General features: G+C 33.8%; 2 protein-coding genes across 5 annotated transcripts in view; both read right to left on the bottom strand.

Annotated features, from left to right (window-relative positions):
• Positions 1-2,765: 2,765 nt before the first annotated feature.
• LOC110458982 (protein unc-50 homolog) lies at positions 2,766-15,784 on the bottom strand. 3 transcript variants are annotated; one of them, XM_021510995.1, is made up of 8 exons: positions 15,744-15,784; positions 13,454-13,739; positions 12,831-12,856; positions 11,736-11,801; positions 10,965-11,085; positions 8,246-8,385; positions 6,180-6,281; positions 2,766-5,394 (listed from the first exon to the last, which is right to left on the bottom strand). In XM_021510995.1, exons 2-8 carry the CDS (start codon positions 13,687-13,689, stop codon positions 5,258-5,260), a joined length of 828 nt encoding a protein of 275 aa, XP_021366670.1. In that variant the 5' UTR covers positions 13,690-13,739; positions 15,744-15,784; the 3' UTR covers positions 2,766-5,257. The 3 variants fall into 3 exon arrangements, with proteins under 3 accessions (XP_021366670.1, XP_021366671.1, XP_021366672.1); XM_021510996.1 differs by lacking the exon at positions 15,744-15,784 and adding an exon at positions 15,623-15,733; XM_021510997.1 differs by lacking the exon at positions 15,744-15,784 and adding an exon at positions 15,414-15,572.
• Positions 15,785-19,037: 3,253 nt separating this feature from the next.
• Positions 19,038-20,332, bottom strand: part of LOC110458984 — a 15,191-nt gene continuing 13,896 nt past the window's right edge. For both annotated transcript variants that reach the window (XM_021510999.1, XM_021511000.1), the window contains one exon: positions 19,038-19,716. The gene's annotated coding sequence lies outside the window, so the exon portion shown is untranslated. The remainder of the gene's footprint in view (positions 19,717-20,332) is intronic.

Genomic DNA, 20,332 nt, shown 5'->3' with positions numbered 1-20,332 from the left:
TCACATTCACATGAAGGAGACTATGACCATACGCTCGCGGTTGATGAATATGATCACATCGGCAGTGTAAATAAAGGACACAGGCGTTCTGTTGTTCAAGAAGACGAGTACGATCATGTTACAGAGCTTTGAATTCAACAATAACGCCCAAGGTAACCAAATGTAATAAACTCTAACTTAATTCATTATTGCTGGCTACCAAGTACATTACACGTATATCGACATTTTATAACAGTCAACATACAATAGTGCTGGGAATCGAAATGATCGATGACAGGAAAAACAACTTTATTATGGTGAGTTTGTATGAGTTATTGGGAAATTAAGCTCCATGTTCCCGATTACAGTCTGTATGATACAATGCACTCTGGGTCTATAGTCTTCACTATTTTGAAGTGGCAGTCGTTACAGACAGTAGAAGGTAGGTGTCCATTTCAAACATGTTGTTTCTAAACATGATCTGAGCACGGCATGTAGCGTCTTAAACCGGGAAATGTGCAAAAAATATTCTTTAAGACCAATCTTTGACATACACAAACGGCTGTTTGGTTTTCTCTAATTGTATAGGGTTTTAATCATAAATAACCCATATGTTGTACGTGTACAATTCTCCTATCAGGGGGTCGCGACTGATGAAGGAACTCTTCCAAAATGACCATATAATAAGAAAGGACCCTATTTAAACCGCGTTCCACACCTTGCTGGTAAAATCAATGCTTTAACCAACTTTGTGATTGGTTTGTAAGTATTTTTTTAAGTATTTTATGGTTTCTAAATGGCGAAAAGTGATTTTTGCACACTTCCCGGTTCACGTAGCCACATGCCGTTCTCAGATCATGTTACGAACAACGGCTTTTCCGGTTTGAAATGGTCACATACCCTCTGCTGTCTGTAACGGTCGCCATCTTAAAAAGACCAGGGCCCGTATTCATGAAACCGTTCTCATGCTCAATCATGGATTTTGTGCTCAAGCCTAATTTCTTGTTCCGTTTATAATTTAAAAATGAAATAATATTTTGTCAATGATTTGGAAAACAGTTTGAAGATTCTTGAAGCCAAATACATTTTTGACTTTTTGATCGTTTGATATGATTTAAGTGAGTAACCAGAAAGTTGATTTGAACACAAAATCCATGCTTGAGCACGAAAAACGGTTTCATGAATACGGTCCCAGTTCTTAAGCACAAAACATCCGGGAAATTGAATTTAAAGCACGATACTTCGGATTCTCGAGTATTTTGCTGACTACACCAGCAGGGTGTTATGGACTGAAAAGCTTGATACATGACCAAAAAAACCAACACATGTACTATATAGTTTAAAGGACACTATCGCCTTAGAATATTTATAAGATACCGGGCCAACAGACGAAAGTAGTTATTATTCTGTAAAAAGCACCAAGAACTGGTATAATAATGTGAAAGGGTGCCAAACAATGTCTCTTATTCTACAAAATCAGATTTGTTAAGCGGTTAGGTTGGGATGTGAATTATAATTCCAAGTCTGGTGTGTTTTATAGTTAATAGTAAATTGACCTACCGAAGCAGAGCACTATTGAGTGAAATAAATCAGGATAAATGTTACATTACAGATAACTCATAATGTGTGTGAATTCTCAACATATAATATAAATAATATAATATTAATACAGCCAAATCCGGATATATTGAAATCCTCCAGGTAGTACATAGAACTAATATGCGTTACCATGACCCAGAATTATCCCCGTAATGTAGTGAAAACAATCCACAGGACAAATCAATAGTACTGCAAGTATATAACATGGTAAAAGCATATTCAACTACCGGTCACTTACGGTCAGCTTAAATTTCGAACCAATAATTTATGCTTCCAAAAATTATGTGTTTATCCCAAACAACAAAAATGTTTGATTGTTTTTAAGCTAAGTTTATTTTATTTTTGTAGTTGTAATGTCTTATGTTTTTTGAAGTCTCGTTAACACAAAATTGAAGCAGAATGTGATCCAGCTTGTGCACATTTGTACATTACAGGCGACTCAACTTTGTTGCCGACGCTGGCTCATCAAAGTCACCAATATGTCCCTTATATATGGGTACATGTTGGTATTTTGCATATGGTAACATTCGTATTTAAGGAATTTATTGCATGGCGATTGTAAGCCATAGAACAAGGGTAATTTCATAATCTATACGTTGATATTCTTTAAATCAATATATAGTTGTAACAGTTTGAATAAAATAAAATTTCTTGACTAAACAGATTTACATGTACTACTTATGCAATGAACATGGTTATACTAGTATATATATGTTATTAGTGTATACACCACCAATGAAGCAACTGTACCAATAATATCGGAATATGAAGTTCAAAATGTTTTGCCAATTTTTATCTGTTTACTTATATGCTTTACAAATTTATATGAAACTGCGTTGTGTATTATTATGTATTCAAAATGGTACAATATGTAGTGATTGTAAATATAAACAGAAATGTATGTACAAGTGATATCATTTTTTTTTTTTTACAAATTAACAATCTGTAATTATACATGTACCTCTCACATTATTGTATGTGCTATGAATGAAGATGTTTTTGTTGTTTTTATGGTAAACATTGATATGAAATATACTGGAGTTAGAAGTGATGTAATCTAACATCGGTTATTAAAAGACCATGTACGTACCTTTTTCACTACAACGTATGAAATATATACTGTCTCGTTTTAATACGATTCCTTGAAACATTATTATTTCTAATATAAAATTGAAGAAAGACTATGAACATTTTTACTTCAGTTTTATTTTGAGTGATAAAAGTTTTGACCCTCTTTACATTACATTGCTGATCATTTACATATTTACAAACTGTTTAAAGAGAAAGTATGACATGTATATATACTAACACTTAAAACATTCAGAAACCCTTACACTTTGTAGTCATATACAATAATTACATAAGGGTAGTATAAAATACATCCATCTTGGTTCTTGCATACCGTGTATAATTTCAAAGACACATTTATCATTCGCTCTTGATCACATTTATTCACCAGTATGATCAGAACATAATTGTCGCGGACAATGCATTTTTTCAGTCCATTATGACGATTTGTTTTTATCGATACAGTCCAATTCTCATTTGGAGTATCATGTTACCGCCTGTCTTACTGACTAGCGGAAGAAGTCATACTACCTTCTACGTTTATACTATGTAACGGAGGTCATCATTTTTTCAATGCCTCTGCTAGAAGTCAAGCCCGCAACCTCTGGCTTACTTCTCTTACGCTCTTCCGAGTGAGCAAAAGAGAAATTCTCTTTAGCTCATTCGGTAGAGCGTAAGACTAGTAAGCCAGAGGTCCCGGGTTCGACTCCTACCGGAGGCATTGAAAAATAAATGACCTCTATTACAGCTATAAAATATCACACACACAAAAAAATGTTCGAAACATATTCCGCCTTCACAAACTAAATTTACTGTTCAGCGATAAATGAATCATGTCACACTCAAGTTTACAGTAAAACACATTCTAGCTTTTCTAGACTGTAATTGCTACCAATGATTCTATAAGTAAGGCTACTCTTGCCCACGAAAAATTAACAATTGTACATACAGCGAGTACAAGTGTTGTAAATGTGGCGTCAGAATGCAGCCTTTACATCACTTCTAAAAAATAGTACATCATATGAGTAACTTTAAAATGGACATGAGAAGTATAACTTTACTCTTCTTTATATAAGGAAACCTATTACTTCACTAACAGTTCTATTCACGTTTATATTTTGAAAGGGCCTGCAAATCATTCCTCCATGGGACAAAACTTTTGACTGTTTTCAATTCAACAAGCAAGTATTCCTTTACCTGTTATATGATACATTGTGTATTTATCACTTACAGATTTTTGTAGCATGAAATTGTTTGCCTTTAACATAGTTTAAACCCAATGATGAATACTTCACATATCATATATAAACATATATACATTGTATGTAAATCAACATTAATAAAGTATTTTATTTTATAAGATTATGTGATGATTGTGACTTGTTTTCAATTTTGTTGTAATTTTGGATTGGATGCCTAGAATCCTATCTTTAGAAGAAAGAAAGAAAACATCTTATGTATTTGGTAAATAAATTAATGACAAAAACAAAACAACAAAAAAACAAAAATTAATAAACATAAAAGCACAATAAATGATAACTACCTATAATGATATTGTCTATAAAACAAAACTGCTTTTCATATTCAAACATACATAGTACTATATATAACGTGAAACAAATATGTATGGATCTATTTTCTCTTTGAAGTTTTATGTTATCAAATCATTCATTATATACACATATTTAAACAATGTAAGCTGTTGTGGTCTGCTACTTTGTGTGACACTTAGTTAGACCCAAACACAAATATATATTTCTTGTACTTGCATTTACAGTTCAGCTGGGAAACATGTGAATGCAAACATATCCCATATAGTTTGATGATATTTACATGTAACAGAGAAATGACACAGTAAGGTCATCAATATCAACTCACATACGAAAAGAATACAGCTTCTGTAACAACCTCAACGTTTTGTCACAGAATGACCACACTATCTGTTTCTAACTTGTCTTAAGACGATAATGCTTAGCCACAGACAATAATATGTGAACCACTTTCAGACGACCTACAAACTAGGTTGTGATAAAGCGGTATATAAGAACCTTAAGTTATTGTTATTATTATTAACTAGCTCCAACCAATTAATAATACTGTTATCCAGCTGGTCAGTGACAGAAAGTGGTCATTCCGGGGTATGTTGTGTGGTTATCTAACGACATGTTGATGATATATAAACAAATGTCAAATGAAGAACATAATTATTTAAATCTGAATCTGTGAAAACTTTGCGACACATAAAAGATTCCACACCTGTAACTACATACCCGGTATGTGCTTATGAATACATCTATCTATTGTATCTTTTTAGTCTTGGGATTATCTAAGACTCCATTAGGCTGCATTTTGCAGAATTAATTTAGATACTGAACTTGGTCACCAGAAACACACAATAGCATATAAATACTGAAAGCATCCATTCTTGTCACACTGCACTCAAAAATAAATAGACTCTTAAATGCTATATAATGTTGATGAAATAACTAATCTTGATTTGATAAAAAGCATTTTTATCTCCTTGCTATATAATGTCTCAACGTAATCCCATCCGATGTATGACACCGAGACACTGTATTCACAATACTCCCAACAGGTGGCGCTGTGAGGCCTATGTGACCCGGTAGTGGTAGAAGTTACAAAGCCCTCGACTGAAGTTCCAGCCAATCACGAGAGAGAGAATGTACAATAATATTACTCCTGTAAGGGGGAATAACAATGTCCGTGTATTTCTTAAAAACGGGAGCGCTGAAACAAAGCAAACAATAATTAACAATGATGTTACAATAATGTCAGTATAATGTATCACATGATATCTAGTCAAAGGGAAGTAAACGAAGTCCAATAGATCATAAAAGACATTTTTAGTCAAAAATTTCTAGGCAAAGGGAACTTAATCAATCTTTAACAAAATAAAGGGGTTTTTTTTCAAAAAGAAATTGTAAACAACCTTCAACGAAAATAAAAATAAAAGACCTTGTTTTTCATTAACCATGACTTATGGTGCAAGACCAAATCAACCTTGTACGGTCTGGTATTTTCAGAGTCAAATATTACTTGTACACCTTCGGACAGAAATAAAAAAAAATTAACAGCCCTAGTTCTTCAGAAAAGCCGATACTGCATACCAGAAAATTGCTGCAGCTTCCCTATTGCCTTGTTCATCTTAGGTAATAAGGGCAAAAATTATCATGACAGAGAATTTAAGTACAAATATCATGCAAATCAATTACATGAGAAGGGCTAGATGGATTTGGATTGTAACGCATAGCTGATAAAGGGAAAATTTTTGAGCACAACTACCCCATATATACTGGTCCATAAATTATAAAATACATACATGTACATTTCTTTAAAGCAGCTGTTGCATGATATTAGTGTTTTCAAACAGAATACCAGTTATATAATTAACTCTTTATTCTTGTGAATTTTGTATATTTGATAAATTATAAGACCTGCCGAGATATACAAGATATATTGAGAAATAAGCTGGGAGCTACTTTTACATAATCACACAGAATGTTGACACTCACCACTGTAACCTAAAAATGTGATGTAGATGTAGTAAAATATGGCCACCAGCCAGAACGTGTTCCCAATGAGTAACCCTATGAAGTGGTCCTGGTTAATTAAAGCTGAAAATAAAATAACAATGATTATATACATGTGTCAAAACTCGGAAACTTAATCCTGTAAAACTCTGCAGTCAGACACAGAGTTTATTCATAAATGAGTGTAAATATCTCCAAATTTGAAATTTGTATAACTACGTAAGTGGATCACTGAACTAAAACATCAATAGATTTGGATTACATTATATACAACATCAGTAATTTTTTTATATTATACAGTAATTCAAAGGAAATTTTTCGGCATAGATGTTAAATATAGACTTAACATGTTAATATCTCAAAATTTGAAATTTGTATAACTAAGTGGATCACCGAACTAAAACATCAATAGATTTGGATTACATAATATACCTGTAACTTTTTTATATTAACATTTCATAACCTTACACAGTATTTCAAAGGAAATTTTTCGGCATAAATGTTAAATATATACAGCCTAAACATGTAGTAAGAAATACACATTATTTATATGTACCAGTAATACATAAACAGAGAGTAATTTATCTCGACAATAAGAAATACACATTACTTATATGTACCAGTAATACATAAACAGAGCGTAGTTTTTCTCGACAATAAGAAATACACATTATTTATATGAACCAGTAATACATAAACAGAGAGTAGTTTATCTCGACAATAAGAATATACATAAACATAGAGTAATTTATCTCGACAATAAGAAATACACATTATTAATATGTACCAGTAATACATAAACAGAGAGTAGATTATCTCGACAATAAGAAATACACATTATTAATATGTACCAGTAATACATAAACAGAGAGTAGATTATCTCGACAATAAGAAATACACATTATTAATATGTACCAGTAATACATAAACAGAGAGAAGTTTATCTCGACAATAAGAAATACACATTATTTATATGTACCAGTAATACATAAACATAGAGTAGTTTATCTCGACAATAAGAAATACCCATTATTTATATGTACCAGTAATACATAAACATAGAGTAGTTTATCTCGACAATAAGAAATACACATTATTTATATGTACCAGTAATACATAAACATAGAGTAGTTTATCTCGACAATAAGAAATACCCATTATTTATATGTACCAGTAATACATAAACAGAGAGCAGTTTATCTCGACAATAAGAAATACACATTATTTATATGTACCAGTAATCCATAAACAGAGAGTAGTTTATCTCGACAATAAGAAATACCCATTATTTATATGTACCAGTAATACATAAACAAAGAGTAGTTTATCTCGACAATAAGAATATACATAAACATAGAGTAATTTATCTCGACAATAAGAAATACACATTACTTATATGTACCAGTAATACATAAACAGAGAGAAGTTTATCTCGACAATAAGAAATACACATTATTAATATGTACCAGTAATACATAAACAGAGAGTAATTTATCTCGACAATAAGAAATACTCATTATTTATATGTACCAGTAATACATAAACATAGAGTAGTTTATCTCGACAATAAGAAATAAACATTATTTATATGTACCAGTAATACATAAACATAGAGTAGTTTATCTCGACAATAAGAAATACACATTCTTTATATGTACCAGTAATACATAAACAGAGAGTAGATTATCTCGACAATAAGAAATACACATTATTAATATGTACCAGTAATACATAAACAGAGAGTAATTTATCTCGACAATAAGAAATACACATTACTTATATGTACCAGTAATACATAAACAGAGAGTAATTTATCTCGACAGAAATATCAATACTTTAATAAAAACGTTAAAATCATGTCTTTAGTGCGAGTAGCTTGACTTTATACTTCTGAATAACACTTTATCCACACGAGTAAGAATTAACATTTAACTTTTATTGACGCACAAGAAAAATATATTAAAGTTCATTTACAGAAAACTAACACTGCCTCACTTTTGAACAAAGGATATCATTTTACCTATGGAGAAGGATTACATTTTACTTACGGAGAAGGAAAATCAGCTGAAACAGGTGCAGTATCATAAGGAGAGGGAAGAAGGCATTAAGATGGACGTCAAATGCGTATCCCCACTCTACGTCTTGTCCCCGGGGAGGAGCAAGGATCATATACTTATTGGTGATAAACCTGTCAAATAAATCGTCCAGGTGAAAAAAATCAGCGAATAATTTAATTCAATTATACTGTAATCGTGAAGAATTATGATAATCAAGTAACAAGACCAACATGTTTTAATTGTTACGGGGAATGTTGCACAACTTTGCCTGGAGAGCTTCATAAATTCCATTATACAAAAAGAAACTTACCAAACTAACATTAATGATCAACTGCACACATCAATCAGCACCTACATGATCACGGTTCAAAGGTACATACAAACCCAAAAATCTTTAATAAGGCTTCTACTTCACAATGTACATGTACACACAAAATATATCTATATACATATTAACCAAATTCCACGGGTTCACCCGTTGTCAGTATAATGTGACCGGGCGGACTGCAGTGCTTGGTGCCTTCGGCATGGCATTTCAGTGAGATAGCACTATAAAGTCTGCATCAGATCCGTGCTATCACAAGGAGGCAAGCACACCAACAAACCCAGCCTCCTGCACACACACACACACACAAACATGCATACACTACACACATGGAGGCACGTCCTTAAATGACCTTAGCGGAATAGGACGTTGAACATAATTAAACCATCCACTGTGCTACATATGTAGCAAATAAAAGCGTCCAATAACCATACAAGATTCCTCTGTACACACAAAATAATGTATCCAAGGTTCCAACGTACATATATACAAATAGGGAATCATGGCTAAACGATTTCTACAGTACTTATGTGTATACGTATCAACCAGTTATATAGACCAACAAAAACTTAATCTCAGGATATGACACCTAGTTTGTTGAAAACTTTTGATCCAAATTCCAGTTTTACCATACAATGAAGCATGCTCTACTCTAAATTCAATACAAGCCATTCGGATTGATATGTCTCGCCTGTGCCCCGCGCTGACCATCAATGCACATATCAGAGAAACTTACTAAAATGCAAAAACTTAATGGTGATGAAGATGCTGACAAAGTCAACGGACCATGAATGGTAGAGCGCATCCAGCATTTGATGCATGGGTTGAGATGTACTACCTAAAATGCATCTATAGTCGAAGTTTAGTTGGTTTAGCACTTCTACTTTCAGTGAAACAAAGTTAAACGCAAAAAACTTAATGTTGACGCTGCCACCGTCTCTGGAAAAGCAACACCTTAGTCGCGCTTCCGTTACTTCATCACGGACGAGACAAAAAAGTGAGGGAGATAATGTATTCTAACACGATTCGTTTGCAACGCGTGTTTTGATTGGATACGGACCATGTTCTAATCTGCGATGGAATCATGATCAATCGTGTTAAGCTCCTCCCATCGCACTTAAGCCACGCCCCGTTTCAAACCTAAACAATATGGTGCCAAGCTCGCCTCTTATCGAAATCCCGCTGATAAGGCTAGCAGGCAACAGAACAGAAAGTAAACGACCGATGAAATGTATTTGTTGAATGAATTAAAAAGTACTCATTACTGAAACGTTCATTCCATCCGTGTGAAGGCATATTTTAAAGTTAGGTCCCAAATCAAATGAAACATTTCACATGTGTCGTATGCATTTATTTACACAAAACTCTTCACAAATCTATACAAATAATCGCCGATTTTGTCGATAAGCACAGATTGGTATGCATACCGACATGGAAATGTAAGAAATTGGTCGATATCAATCCAAATGTGTCGTAGAAACTTTGGTAGCAGGACGTTCACGAACAATCCAAATATTCTGCCTCGTCAACATACAGATCGAGCGCTCGCCAGTATGGGCGGGGCCAAATGACCGACTTTTGAAAGCTTCTTTCCGATTGGTCAGTCCGCTGCAGATTGACACGTCGCCAGTTCAGGTCACAAAGTATTTTAATACGTACTTTGTACAAGGAAATACAATGTTTCTAAACATATTAGCGTAGTATATTTGTTAAGGTGTGTTAGAATGGTGATAGTACGTTGTTTTTGTGTCTATACTGGCGATTAGAACATGAAATTTGGTTTAAACTCTCGACCCATCGTTCTCGAGTTCAAACCCAAATTTCATGTTCTAATCGCCAGTATAGCCACTCAAAACAACGTACTATCCCCTAAATAACAACAATTTTCAATAAAAACCTTTCATCTATCTCTTACAGCATTAAGTAAATAAAATGTAATGGGCATTATAGGTAACAAATGAGTAAAGGCTATATATATGGGAAAATCCTTTATAATTTCATCAATAAAAACTATTCCTACACATAACATAAACAAGGTGGTTTTTTTTCCATGATTAGAACATTTTGTTAACAAAAAGTTACCTTTCGAGTTCTCGATTTTCATCTCATTTGGTAAGAAGACATTTTTATTTTTAATTTATTTAGTTATTTTCATAGCTGTTGGTGGGCTAAAAACTACTTCGTCAAGGGTGAGACAAATAAAGTGAGAAAGATAATTCAATAATAACCATTTTCAATAAAAACTTTCATGTATCTCTTACAGCATCAAGGATAATTTAATACATTTATTAATGCTCAATAAAACTTAATGGGCATTATAGGTAACAGATGTGTGAGGCTACATTGTACATAAGGGAAAATCCTTTATAATTGCATCAATCTTACCAGAATAAAGTTGCTATAAGCAGGCCTACTCCCACGCAGTCCACTAACACAACCCACAGTATAAACTTGAGGAACCCCACAAATGTAAGCCCCAATACCAGTGCAAATCCTATGGATGATGCTGTAATAGAAACATAATATCAATAGATAATAATAATAATAATAATATACAACATTTATATAGCGCCCTATTTAATTTGTAAAATTACTCTAAAGCGCTTTTAATACAACATATGGATAATAGTAATAGTTATTAAATTAGATATTAAATTCAAGTCTGTTATATGTTTGTGAACTGTCGAGCTATGGCAAATAATGATATATGTATCAGTTGTATAGTCATATCACACCAATATTTCTGTGCGTCTTTGTCTCTCCTTACAAATTAAAATAAATATCCGCAAATAAGAAAATATCTCTTAAAAAAAATAAGTGATATGCATTTAATGAAAAAACATTTTGCAAGATACTTTTTTAGGTTCAAATTTTACTTAATTTCCCGCATCTTTTTGGAGGGATGCTGAGGATAAAGTGCCTCAGATTCATATCCCTCTTACAACCTATAGCCTTATGCAGGAGGAATCATTCCCTTTGTTCACTCTTATCCTTCATTTCTTTTCTGATGTTTTATTTTCATTCTTGCATTCTTGTATTATTCACTCCAATCATTTGTTATAAATACTGCAATTTAATTGACATTTAATCCCCCCACTCGTTCTTCTACATGTATACTAAAATGCATTTATATTCAAAACAACCTGAAAAACTTACCAATCAACCAAAAGCTCAACAGTACCAGAAATGCTGGGTCATCTCTCGCCCACTGGTCTTTCGTGTCTGAAATGTTAGATGGAAGTGTAATTTATAAATATTACATTCATTATATTATATTATATTACATTATATTACAACATCTGATATGCAAATCAGAAAGGTAACTGCATGAGAGTATCAAAATTGTGATTTTTTTAAATGAGGTTTAAAGTTCTGGAAAATAACTCAAAACTGTCCTAATTAAGCACCATCAGAACATTCAGTTATCAGTAGTACTTTGAAGTTATGTTTTTATACCCCAAAATAGCCTTTGACTTTTTGGGTTAAAAGGAGAGAAAAAAATTGAGTCTTCAAATTTCAGCGAAAATGTTATTTGACCTCAATGTCAAGGGTCAACTGAAATCCCTGAACTACTCACTTACACAACACTGAACATGGAGATTAAAACAACAATTTACCAAAATGCTGTTATGAAAGTTGATGTATTTGTTTGTTTTGAATTTCTAAGCACTATAACTTCTAACTTGTACAGACTGTCAATATCCTGAATCTATGACTGCTTCATCAGAAACATTCAATTACTTTTTCCAAAACTAGCACAACAAAGCAAAGTGATGTGTGACAATCAGAAGTCCCCCATGCAATGGTAATGATATTTCTTTTGTTTACTTTACAAAACTACACACTTATCTATTTAACACTTGTAATAAAAAGAAACTATGCTGAAACATAGAAGTATTATAAAACGTTTAAAACGTTTTTTTTCTATTCACCATTTTGTTTTGCTGCAAATATAAAGTACATGCAGTAACCTCATGGCTCAGACAATCTGTTCAAATGATTAACTTGGAGATAAAATAAGTCACATTGGCCTACTTTAGATATATGATGTTGTACATGTATATATACGTATCTGACGTACCAAATACAAGTACTAAATTTGGACACTCCAATTGAGATGGGCAGGGTAGTACGGTATTAACATCAACAAAGATGTTGTTTTGACTAGAATTTAAATAATCATACTTATTATTTCATTCCTATTAGTACTGTTACAATTCTTCTATTTATTAATGTAAAAGTGATACTTACGTTTTCTGTATTGAAAATTTCTGTACCTGTAAAAGTTGACAAAAAATGTGAAGTTACTTAAAATATCTCAAATAACCTAAAACATGAAGCATTGGGTAAATAATTGGTCATCGTTTAACAAGCACAGTTAAATCAGTAACCTCGTTTTATAGAAATATAATACATATTTATAAATTATCTAATAGAATAATCTAATACCAACAATATTATACATATCCTTTTTGTGAAAATATGGGGAACATCTTCATGGGCAGGACAAAATAATGAACAGAGTTAATTGTGTGTGACTTTTTAACTACGAAAGAAAGAAAATTTGATACAATGTGGGTAAAATTAAATTATGATGTTTTATAAAATGTTGTGTAAAATCAAAGTTTTTAGCTTGAACATTTTAATTACTATTATAAATTGGCATCACATACATGTACATAGCAGCTGATCATGGTCATGAGCATTGCCAAACTTTACATTTTGGAAAGGACGCTTAAAATAATTCAATGTCTTCCTATGCTAACCACAGGAAGAGGATTTCTGTTTCCAATGAGAGGATATTTTATGATTAAAGGGTAATTTAAAGATATCTTTTCTGAATGGGAAAATAATTGTTAGTAATTTGTGCTTACACTTTTTGTGGCGCTACAAACAAATATATCATCTGCCAAAACGCATATTCAAAGTCCATCTGACGAAACTTAAACAAACGTTTAAGGTATTTCTGTCTCTTTGCTGTAGCTGTGAGTCTGCTGTCATTTTTTGAGTCCTGTCTTGACAGCCTGTTCGCATCATTATCTCGGCTGAATGATGATCCCACAGAAGATGTTGGAGATGCAGGGGGAGAAAATCTGTTGTTATCTGCCATTATTTTTCTGTCCAGCCATGCATTAACAAATCATCTCTGGATAGTCATATCTAAAGGTAAAAAAGAAATATTCTGAAGTTACATGTATCCATACGTGCCGATAACAATCTCTCTTTTAAAATGAATGCTACGAAATGAAACATTATCTAAAAGTTCATTTATATATCTGGGACTTGCAGAACTTCATTTATCTTTTATAAAGTTTTGAGAGATCAAACGGCCAAAGATCAAGATGGCTGTGGTAAATGTCGTTTCCAGTATAAAAGTTGCATGATTAACTGATTTGGCGGTCAAGTGGTACATTAATTATGTATACTTCCAACTGTATAAGTAAACCAGTAGCAAGTAAAACATTGAAAACTTTGGACGAAAATGGCTGAAATTTTATCTTATTCTACCAAGGGACATCTGCTGACCAGTACGTATACAGGTACCCTGTTGTTAGATATTCAGCTTGGAACAGCATACCCATTTTTTTTTTATTTGCATATTGTTTTGTTTGCTTTTTCGTTGTATAATGGAAGTATACATGCCTCCCTATAACGTGATGCATATCTATAATCCAGTCAATCCTAGAAAGTTAAGTATCTCGGGAATGACATATTGAATCCATAAAAATCATTTCAACTCAGTATAATAATAAATAATAATTTGAGGTTCTTATATACCTCTTTCACAACCTAGTTTGTAGGTCGTCTCAAAGCGGTTCACAAATTATTATCCGTTGTTATAGGGCCTTAGCAACCAGCCATTATATTTTTTTACCTGTGGAGCATACAGTCGGTGCTGCCATTTAGGCACACACAGCTAGCATTCAACATCTCTAGCACGGCCCAATCACATACTCATTTACAGCTGAGTAGACTGAAACAAGTGGAGTAAAGTATCTTGCTCAGAGATACGACACAGTGCCGTGCCTCGAACCAGCAACCCTTCTGTCACGAGCCTGGCGTCCTACCACTAGACTACCGTGCCCCATAATGTATCTTAATAGAATATAAAATTAACAATTCCCCTCTATAAATGTCGGAGATAATAGGGTTTATTTATGCAATAGAAGCGGACAAAATGCATGGCTAACCGGAATTTGAACCAAGGACCTCCAGAGCTCTAGACGGATATAACCAATTGAGCTACCTAGTTATTAGTGATCAACCCAGTCCAGTTCCGCTACATTGCTTCGCCACCAAAAGATAACACTATTTACAACCCAGATTTGGTATTCCCTTGTCAAGTTTACACTCAGAACTTGAATAATTGGTTGGTCACAGGCCACTATTTTAATAGGAGCGGAAAATGCATGGCTCGACTGGGATTTGAACCAGGGACTCTATAAACTTTAACTATAGATGCCATGGACATGTACACTCTAAGAAATTGAGGCAATAAATTATAACTTGACGTCCATGATCGACCCAGTTGAGTTCCGTTACATTTATTGGATATCCAGGAACTTTAAATAACTTTGTCTTACTCGTTCTTAGAAAGTACCATACTATTTAAAACAAATTTCATATAATTATGTCAGCACTTTATGATTTACATTTCTAAACTGTTAAATACATTACCAGAGCACTTTCCTATGATTTTTGTGGTTTTGACTGGCCACTACCATCTTATTTTGAATCACGTAAAATATTATAGAATCTGATTAAGTTATAACACACAGTAGGCCTACAGAAACGTCATATAAATCGAAGTAGACTTTTCTTTTCAGCACACACCTTCATATCATGTTGGTTATATCACAAATAGTGTGGCACGCCTTCAAAACAATGGATTATGCTGAAAAGTTATTCCCAGATTATGACAGACTTAGGCTTATCGTAAATGAGTAATTGACATTCGTTCGTTTACACGTTGTCAATCCAAATCACAACTTCCGCTACAAATATTTCGTCCTTTAAATTACACATACTACGACAATATTTACATTTATTGGGGAAACAATGGAGCTTGTACACTAGAGCAAGCACTGGTTGTTGACACTCTATCTGTATATTCGACAATTTCTCACTACAAGTTAACTCGTAAGTGAGTGAAATTATTCTTACCTTTACCGGAAGTAAGCTATATCGGATCATCGTTGTCACAGAGACGCTTGAAATAAAGGGAAATAGGGAAGGCGGGAAACGGACGGATGGGCAGGACCTTACAGCATGCTTAATTTCGCTAAAAAAACAATCGCTGCTAAATAATTCATTTCAATCCAACAGACCCGAAGGGTATTATAGATCACTCATTTATATGACGCGACGCGCGATAATAGATAGATAGAACTTTTAAACTGTTTCAAGGTGGTACTATTTATTTGTTGCAGAGACAGGTTATTCCATAAATTATAGGTATATTATATAGTTAGACTAAGACGACAGTGAGGAATTTGATATTCATCTCTATTTCTAAGATTATAAGCAGACAGGTCAGACACTTTCGGAAGAAGATGAGACACAAGATAGTTTGGTGAATTCCCTGACTGAATATTATAAAAAAGACTGAGTTTTCTGAACATTCTACATTCTTTTAAGGGTTGCCAGTTTAATTTAAGTAACATATTCTCTCTCTCCCGTCGTGTCATGCCATTATTGGTAACTACGACGTATACAATGCAAACTGAAAACTAAACTAATTCTTGATATAGTCGAAATTTACTTGTAAAAATTGGCAAACCTGTAACTTGATTATTCTTGCGGCTTCTGATACTGGATGTTTTCAATAGCTTCTGTGTCTCTTTCGTTACAGTTATCCCAAACCTCACAAGCATATTCTAAAAGAGGCCGAACATCATATATCAAGTATAATTTCTCTAATGGGTGGCGCAGTGGATAGCGCAATTACCTTTCACCAGGGCGGCCGGGGTTCGATTCCCCGATCGGACGTGAAAAGGTATGGGGTCACCTGCCCGAACACTTGGGTTTTCTCCGGGTACTCCAGTTTCCTCCCACATCAAGACCCCATGCGCGCTAAAATCCGGGCCAACAAGAGTGATAAAGTTTATTTTATAATTTCTCTAGATTCTTCCTACTTAAAATATATTTTAATGTTCTAAGGGTTGATAAATACTTCTTAGTTTTATCACGAACTTAGATCTAATTCCGTGGTTATATTTATAATGCTATCAATATGAATACTCCATTTAGCATCCCCAATAATGTTTACTCCTAAATACTTATGAGAATTGATTGTCGGAATCGAGTTTCTGTCAAAATTAAATTTTGGTTCATAATATAGAGTCAGAAATGAGATTAATAATGATTCAGTTTTCCGTGGATTCAAAGCCAGTTTTAGTTGTTCTAAATCAAAATGTATTTGCTTGCTCCAATTCGGTCAAGTTCCCAGATGAATGTGATAATGCAGTAGCATCAGCGAATAGCCGAGCAACTGATAATAAAGTATCTGAAATAATATATACGTCTCTGATATACATGAGAAATAAAAGTGGCCCTAAGACTGAACCCTGTGGGACTCCCACTTTGAGAGCTCTTTCAGAAGATGTACAATTAAATTCATTTCTCATAACAACTGATTGTTTTCTTTCATGTAGTGTTCAAACCATTTCAATAAATTTCCCGTGATTCCGTATTTATCAAGTTTCAAAATCAGACCTCTGTGCCAAACCCGATCGAAGCCTTCGAAAAATCACAAAATATAATCGCAGTGTGTTCTTTGTTAGTTGATGAGTAGTGGAGTGGTTTTGAAGAAATCCAAACTGTAATTTATACGACAAGTTATTTCAACAAAGTAATTGTACACATGCTGATATACGACACGCTCAAAAACCTTTCCTACACAGCTCAATAACGAAATTGGCATGTAGTTTTCTGGAAGATCAGAACTATCTTTCTTGTAAAGTGGTATACCATGATTGCATTGTGCCTAGCACGTATTAAAAACACATTTTACACACATTCTGATATGGCGTCCTTCCGTCCACTCGTTCGCCCGTCCTTCTTTCGGCAGAGCCGATAAAACATTTTAGGATTCTCACTACGTATTTCATTCTCCAACCGCTACTTGACTCATATAATGTACAGAGCAAACGGAATGCATTTTTTTTTTGAATAGTCAACACTTAAGATTATACAAATTTTGAATTATAATTAAAACAGAAGCGAAAGCAATCTGGAACCGTCGGCACTTTCCGTAAACACATTTTCTCGTTCACGGAAAGGGACGATGGTTCCCGATTGAAACGAATGGTGTAGCATCCTTCATCCGGGAATATACTGAAAACGTGAAAAGGGATCATCTGTATGTCGTCAGTGTTTGGGAACAGTTCGCGTTAAGTATCTACGAAATTTAATCATTTTACTTTTCTTTGACTTCAAACTTTCGCACATCTTCCAACATTTATGACTTCATCTCGCAAACAATTGATTTAAATGGTTGTTTAAATTACACTTTTTAAACCATTTTTCCTGTTTAATTTCACATTGATAGCAGCAAACAATTATAACAGAACTATGTGTTATGTATGACACTTTTCATTAATATTGCTAAATTGTTCTTATCTTATTGTAAGTTGCATATTACAACATACAACTATTGCCCCCATGTGAGGGGTTCATTCTGAATTGTCAACCCGAAAGAGGTAATATCATATCTTCAAATTATTCTTCAATTAGTATCATGCCAGGCAGTCTTAAAATAAATTATTAAAAGAAAGTCTTGAACACTACATAAACTTCTACCAGATTACAAAAACATAGGTTATTACAGGTACAATGCGAACACCAAATTAATCAAGTCAACAAAACCGTGTTGAGATGACAATGCTCCCGTTTTCATTTACCAGCATATGTTTAAGTACAATAAATTATTATAAAATTAAATATTTAAATTTGAAACCTGGAGCAAAAATAAATAAATTGAGATTACAAGGTGTTATCACTGTACCAACATTGTATTTAAGATTACGTGGTGTTTTTACAGTACCAATACATTTTTTACCTAAAATATGCCCATATTTAGCTTGAATATCACTTACATCATACATACCTTGACATATACCTCCATTGTCAAAATTCTTAGTCTGCCCCTCCTTCTATGTGTATGTTTAAAATATTCTTTTATTTTTATATTTTACATTTTGTCATTTTATCAATATTTTCGTTATTACCTGATAAATGAAACCGGAGTTTGGTTCAGGAGTTTAATAATAATTTAGCACTTAAATTTGATAAAAAAAAAAAATGTCTCAAGTTGAAAAACCTGAATACGGGCTGAGGTGTCGGTAATATTAGTTCAGTCGCACTTCAATGTACGACATTTCATACGTTTTTACGAAGCTATGATATGTTTAAAAGGACGGTTACAAAATATAACATGAACACGAAAATTATATTAGGATATTTTATTGATCACATAATTGTTCGGATAAAAAATTCTCCAACGCAAAAGTGACCAAAACAAAATGGACAGAATTTTGTATATTGGTAATTTTACATAACCAGGTGGTCAGCTTGACCGCGTGTATATCTGACCACGACAATACCATCTGGCCATCATATGTGGTCATTGCAGATCCATTTAGATTAGCGAAAATACATATATACAGGGAACCAATTGCTGTCAGGACCCGACGCCGTTAGAACCTTGCGATAAAATAGCAAAATTAGCAAAATCAGCGAAAATCCTATCGGTCAAGATGAACTGCCTGCAAACTGACAAATGCCAAATGGCCAATTTACGGCTACACACCTCAAACCACCTCTGATGGTCAATAGAACCATGTTTGCAACTAACCAATCTTACAAAAAAACGAAGATTTATAAATTGGACCACTGCTGGTCAACACTAGCTACAAAAGTTCCCCAGAAGTTCACTAACTATCCACACCCACAAAGCTACTTTTAGACATCCAATAAATATAAGTACAATATACATATCACTGTTGAAAAACATTCATATTGGAACTAATCGTGACAAAAACCCTAAGACAGCCAAATCGAGGCTGTGACGTCAATCACATTTCTATTCCATCACTGACTGCCATCCGCATTCTTCTCTTTGAACGGTGCAACGAATCTAAAATGAAATAAACAAATAAATAAATTTACAAGATTTAATGTAAACTTTATGCAAAATCTGTCCGTTCTTCACTGCAAAATTTTTGTCATGAATTGTAGTTTGGACATTTAGGAAAATTCATGAAAAATATATGCATTAAATTGATGACTAAAAATCAAAGCAATATATGTTATTATTATTTTGGGGAGAAACGTACCTAACGAGGAAAAGGTAACCTACCTGATGAGGGATGAGTACATGTATGAAGTGGAGGACACAATACCAACCTAACAGGGGACAGAGTACCTAGAGCGGGATATAGTACCAACCTAGCAAGGGACAGCATACCTAGATAGGGATACAGTACCAACCTAGCAAGGGACAGAATACCTAGAGAGGGATACAGTACCAACCTAGCAAGGGACAGCATACCTAGAGAGGGATATAGTACCAACCTAGCAAGGGACAGGATACCTAGAGCGGGATATAGTACCAACCTAGCAAGGGAGATATAGGACCTAATGAGTGGCAGAGTACCTAGCCAGGAACACAGTACCAACCTAGCAAAGGACAGCATACATAGAGAGGGATACAGTACCAACCTAGCAAGGGACAGAATACCTAGAGAGGGATA

The sequence above is a fragment of the Mizuhopecten yessoensis genome, unplaced genomic scaffold (assembly GCF_002113885.1).
Source record: "Mizuhopecten yessoensis strain PY_sf001 unplaced genomic scaffold, ASM211388v2 scaffold9891, whole genome shotgun sequence".
In the NCBI taxonomy this organism is placed as follows: Eukaryota; Metazoa; Mollusca; class Bivalvia; order Pectinida; family Pectinidae; genus Mizuhopecten; species Mizuhopecten yessoensis.
Note: the sequence above shows the minus strand (reverse complement) of the source record. Positions and strands in the feature narration are given on the sequence as shown.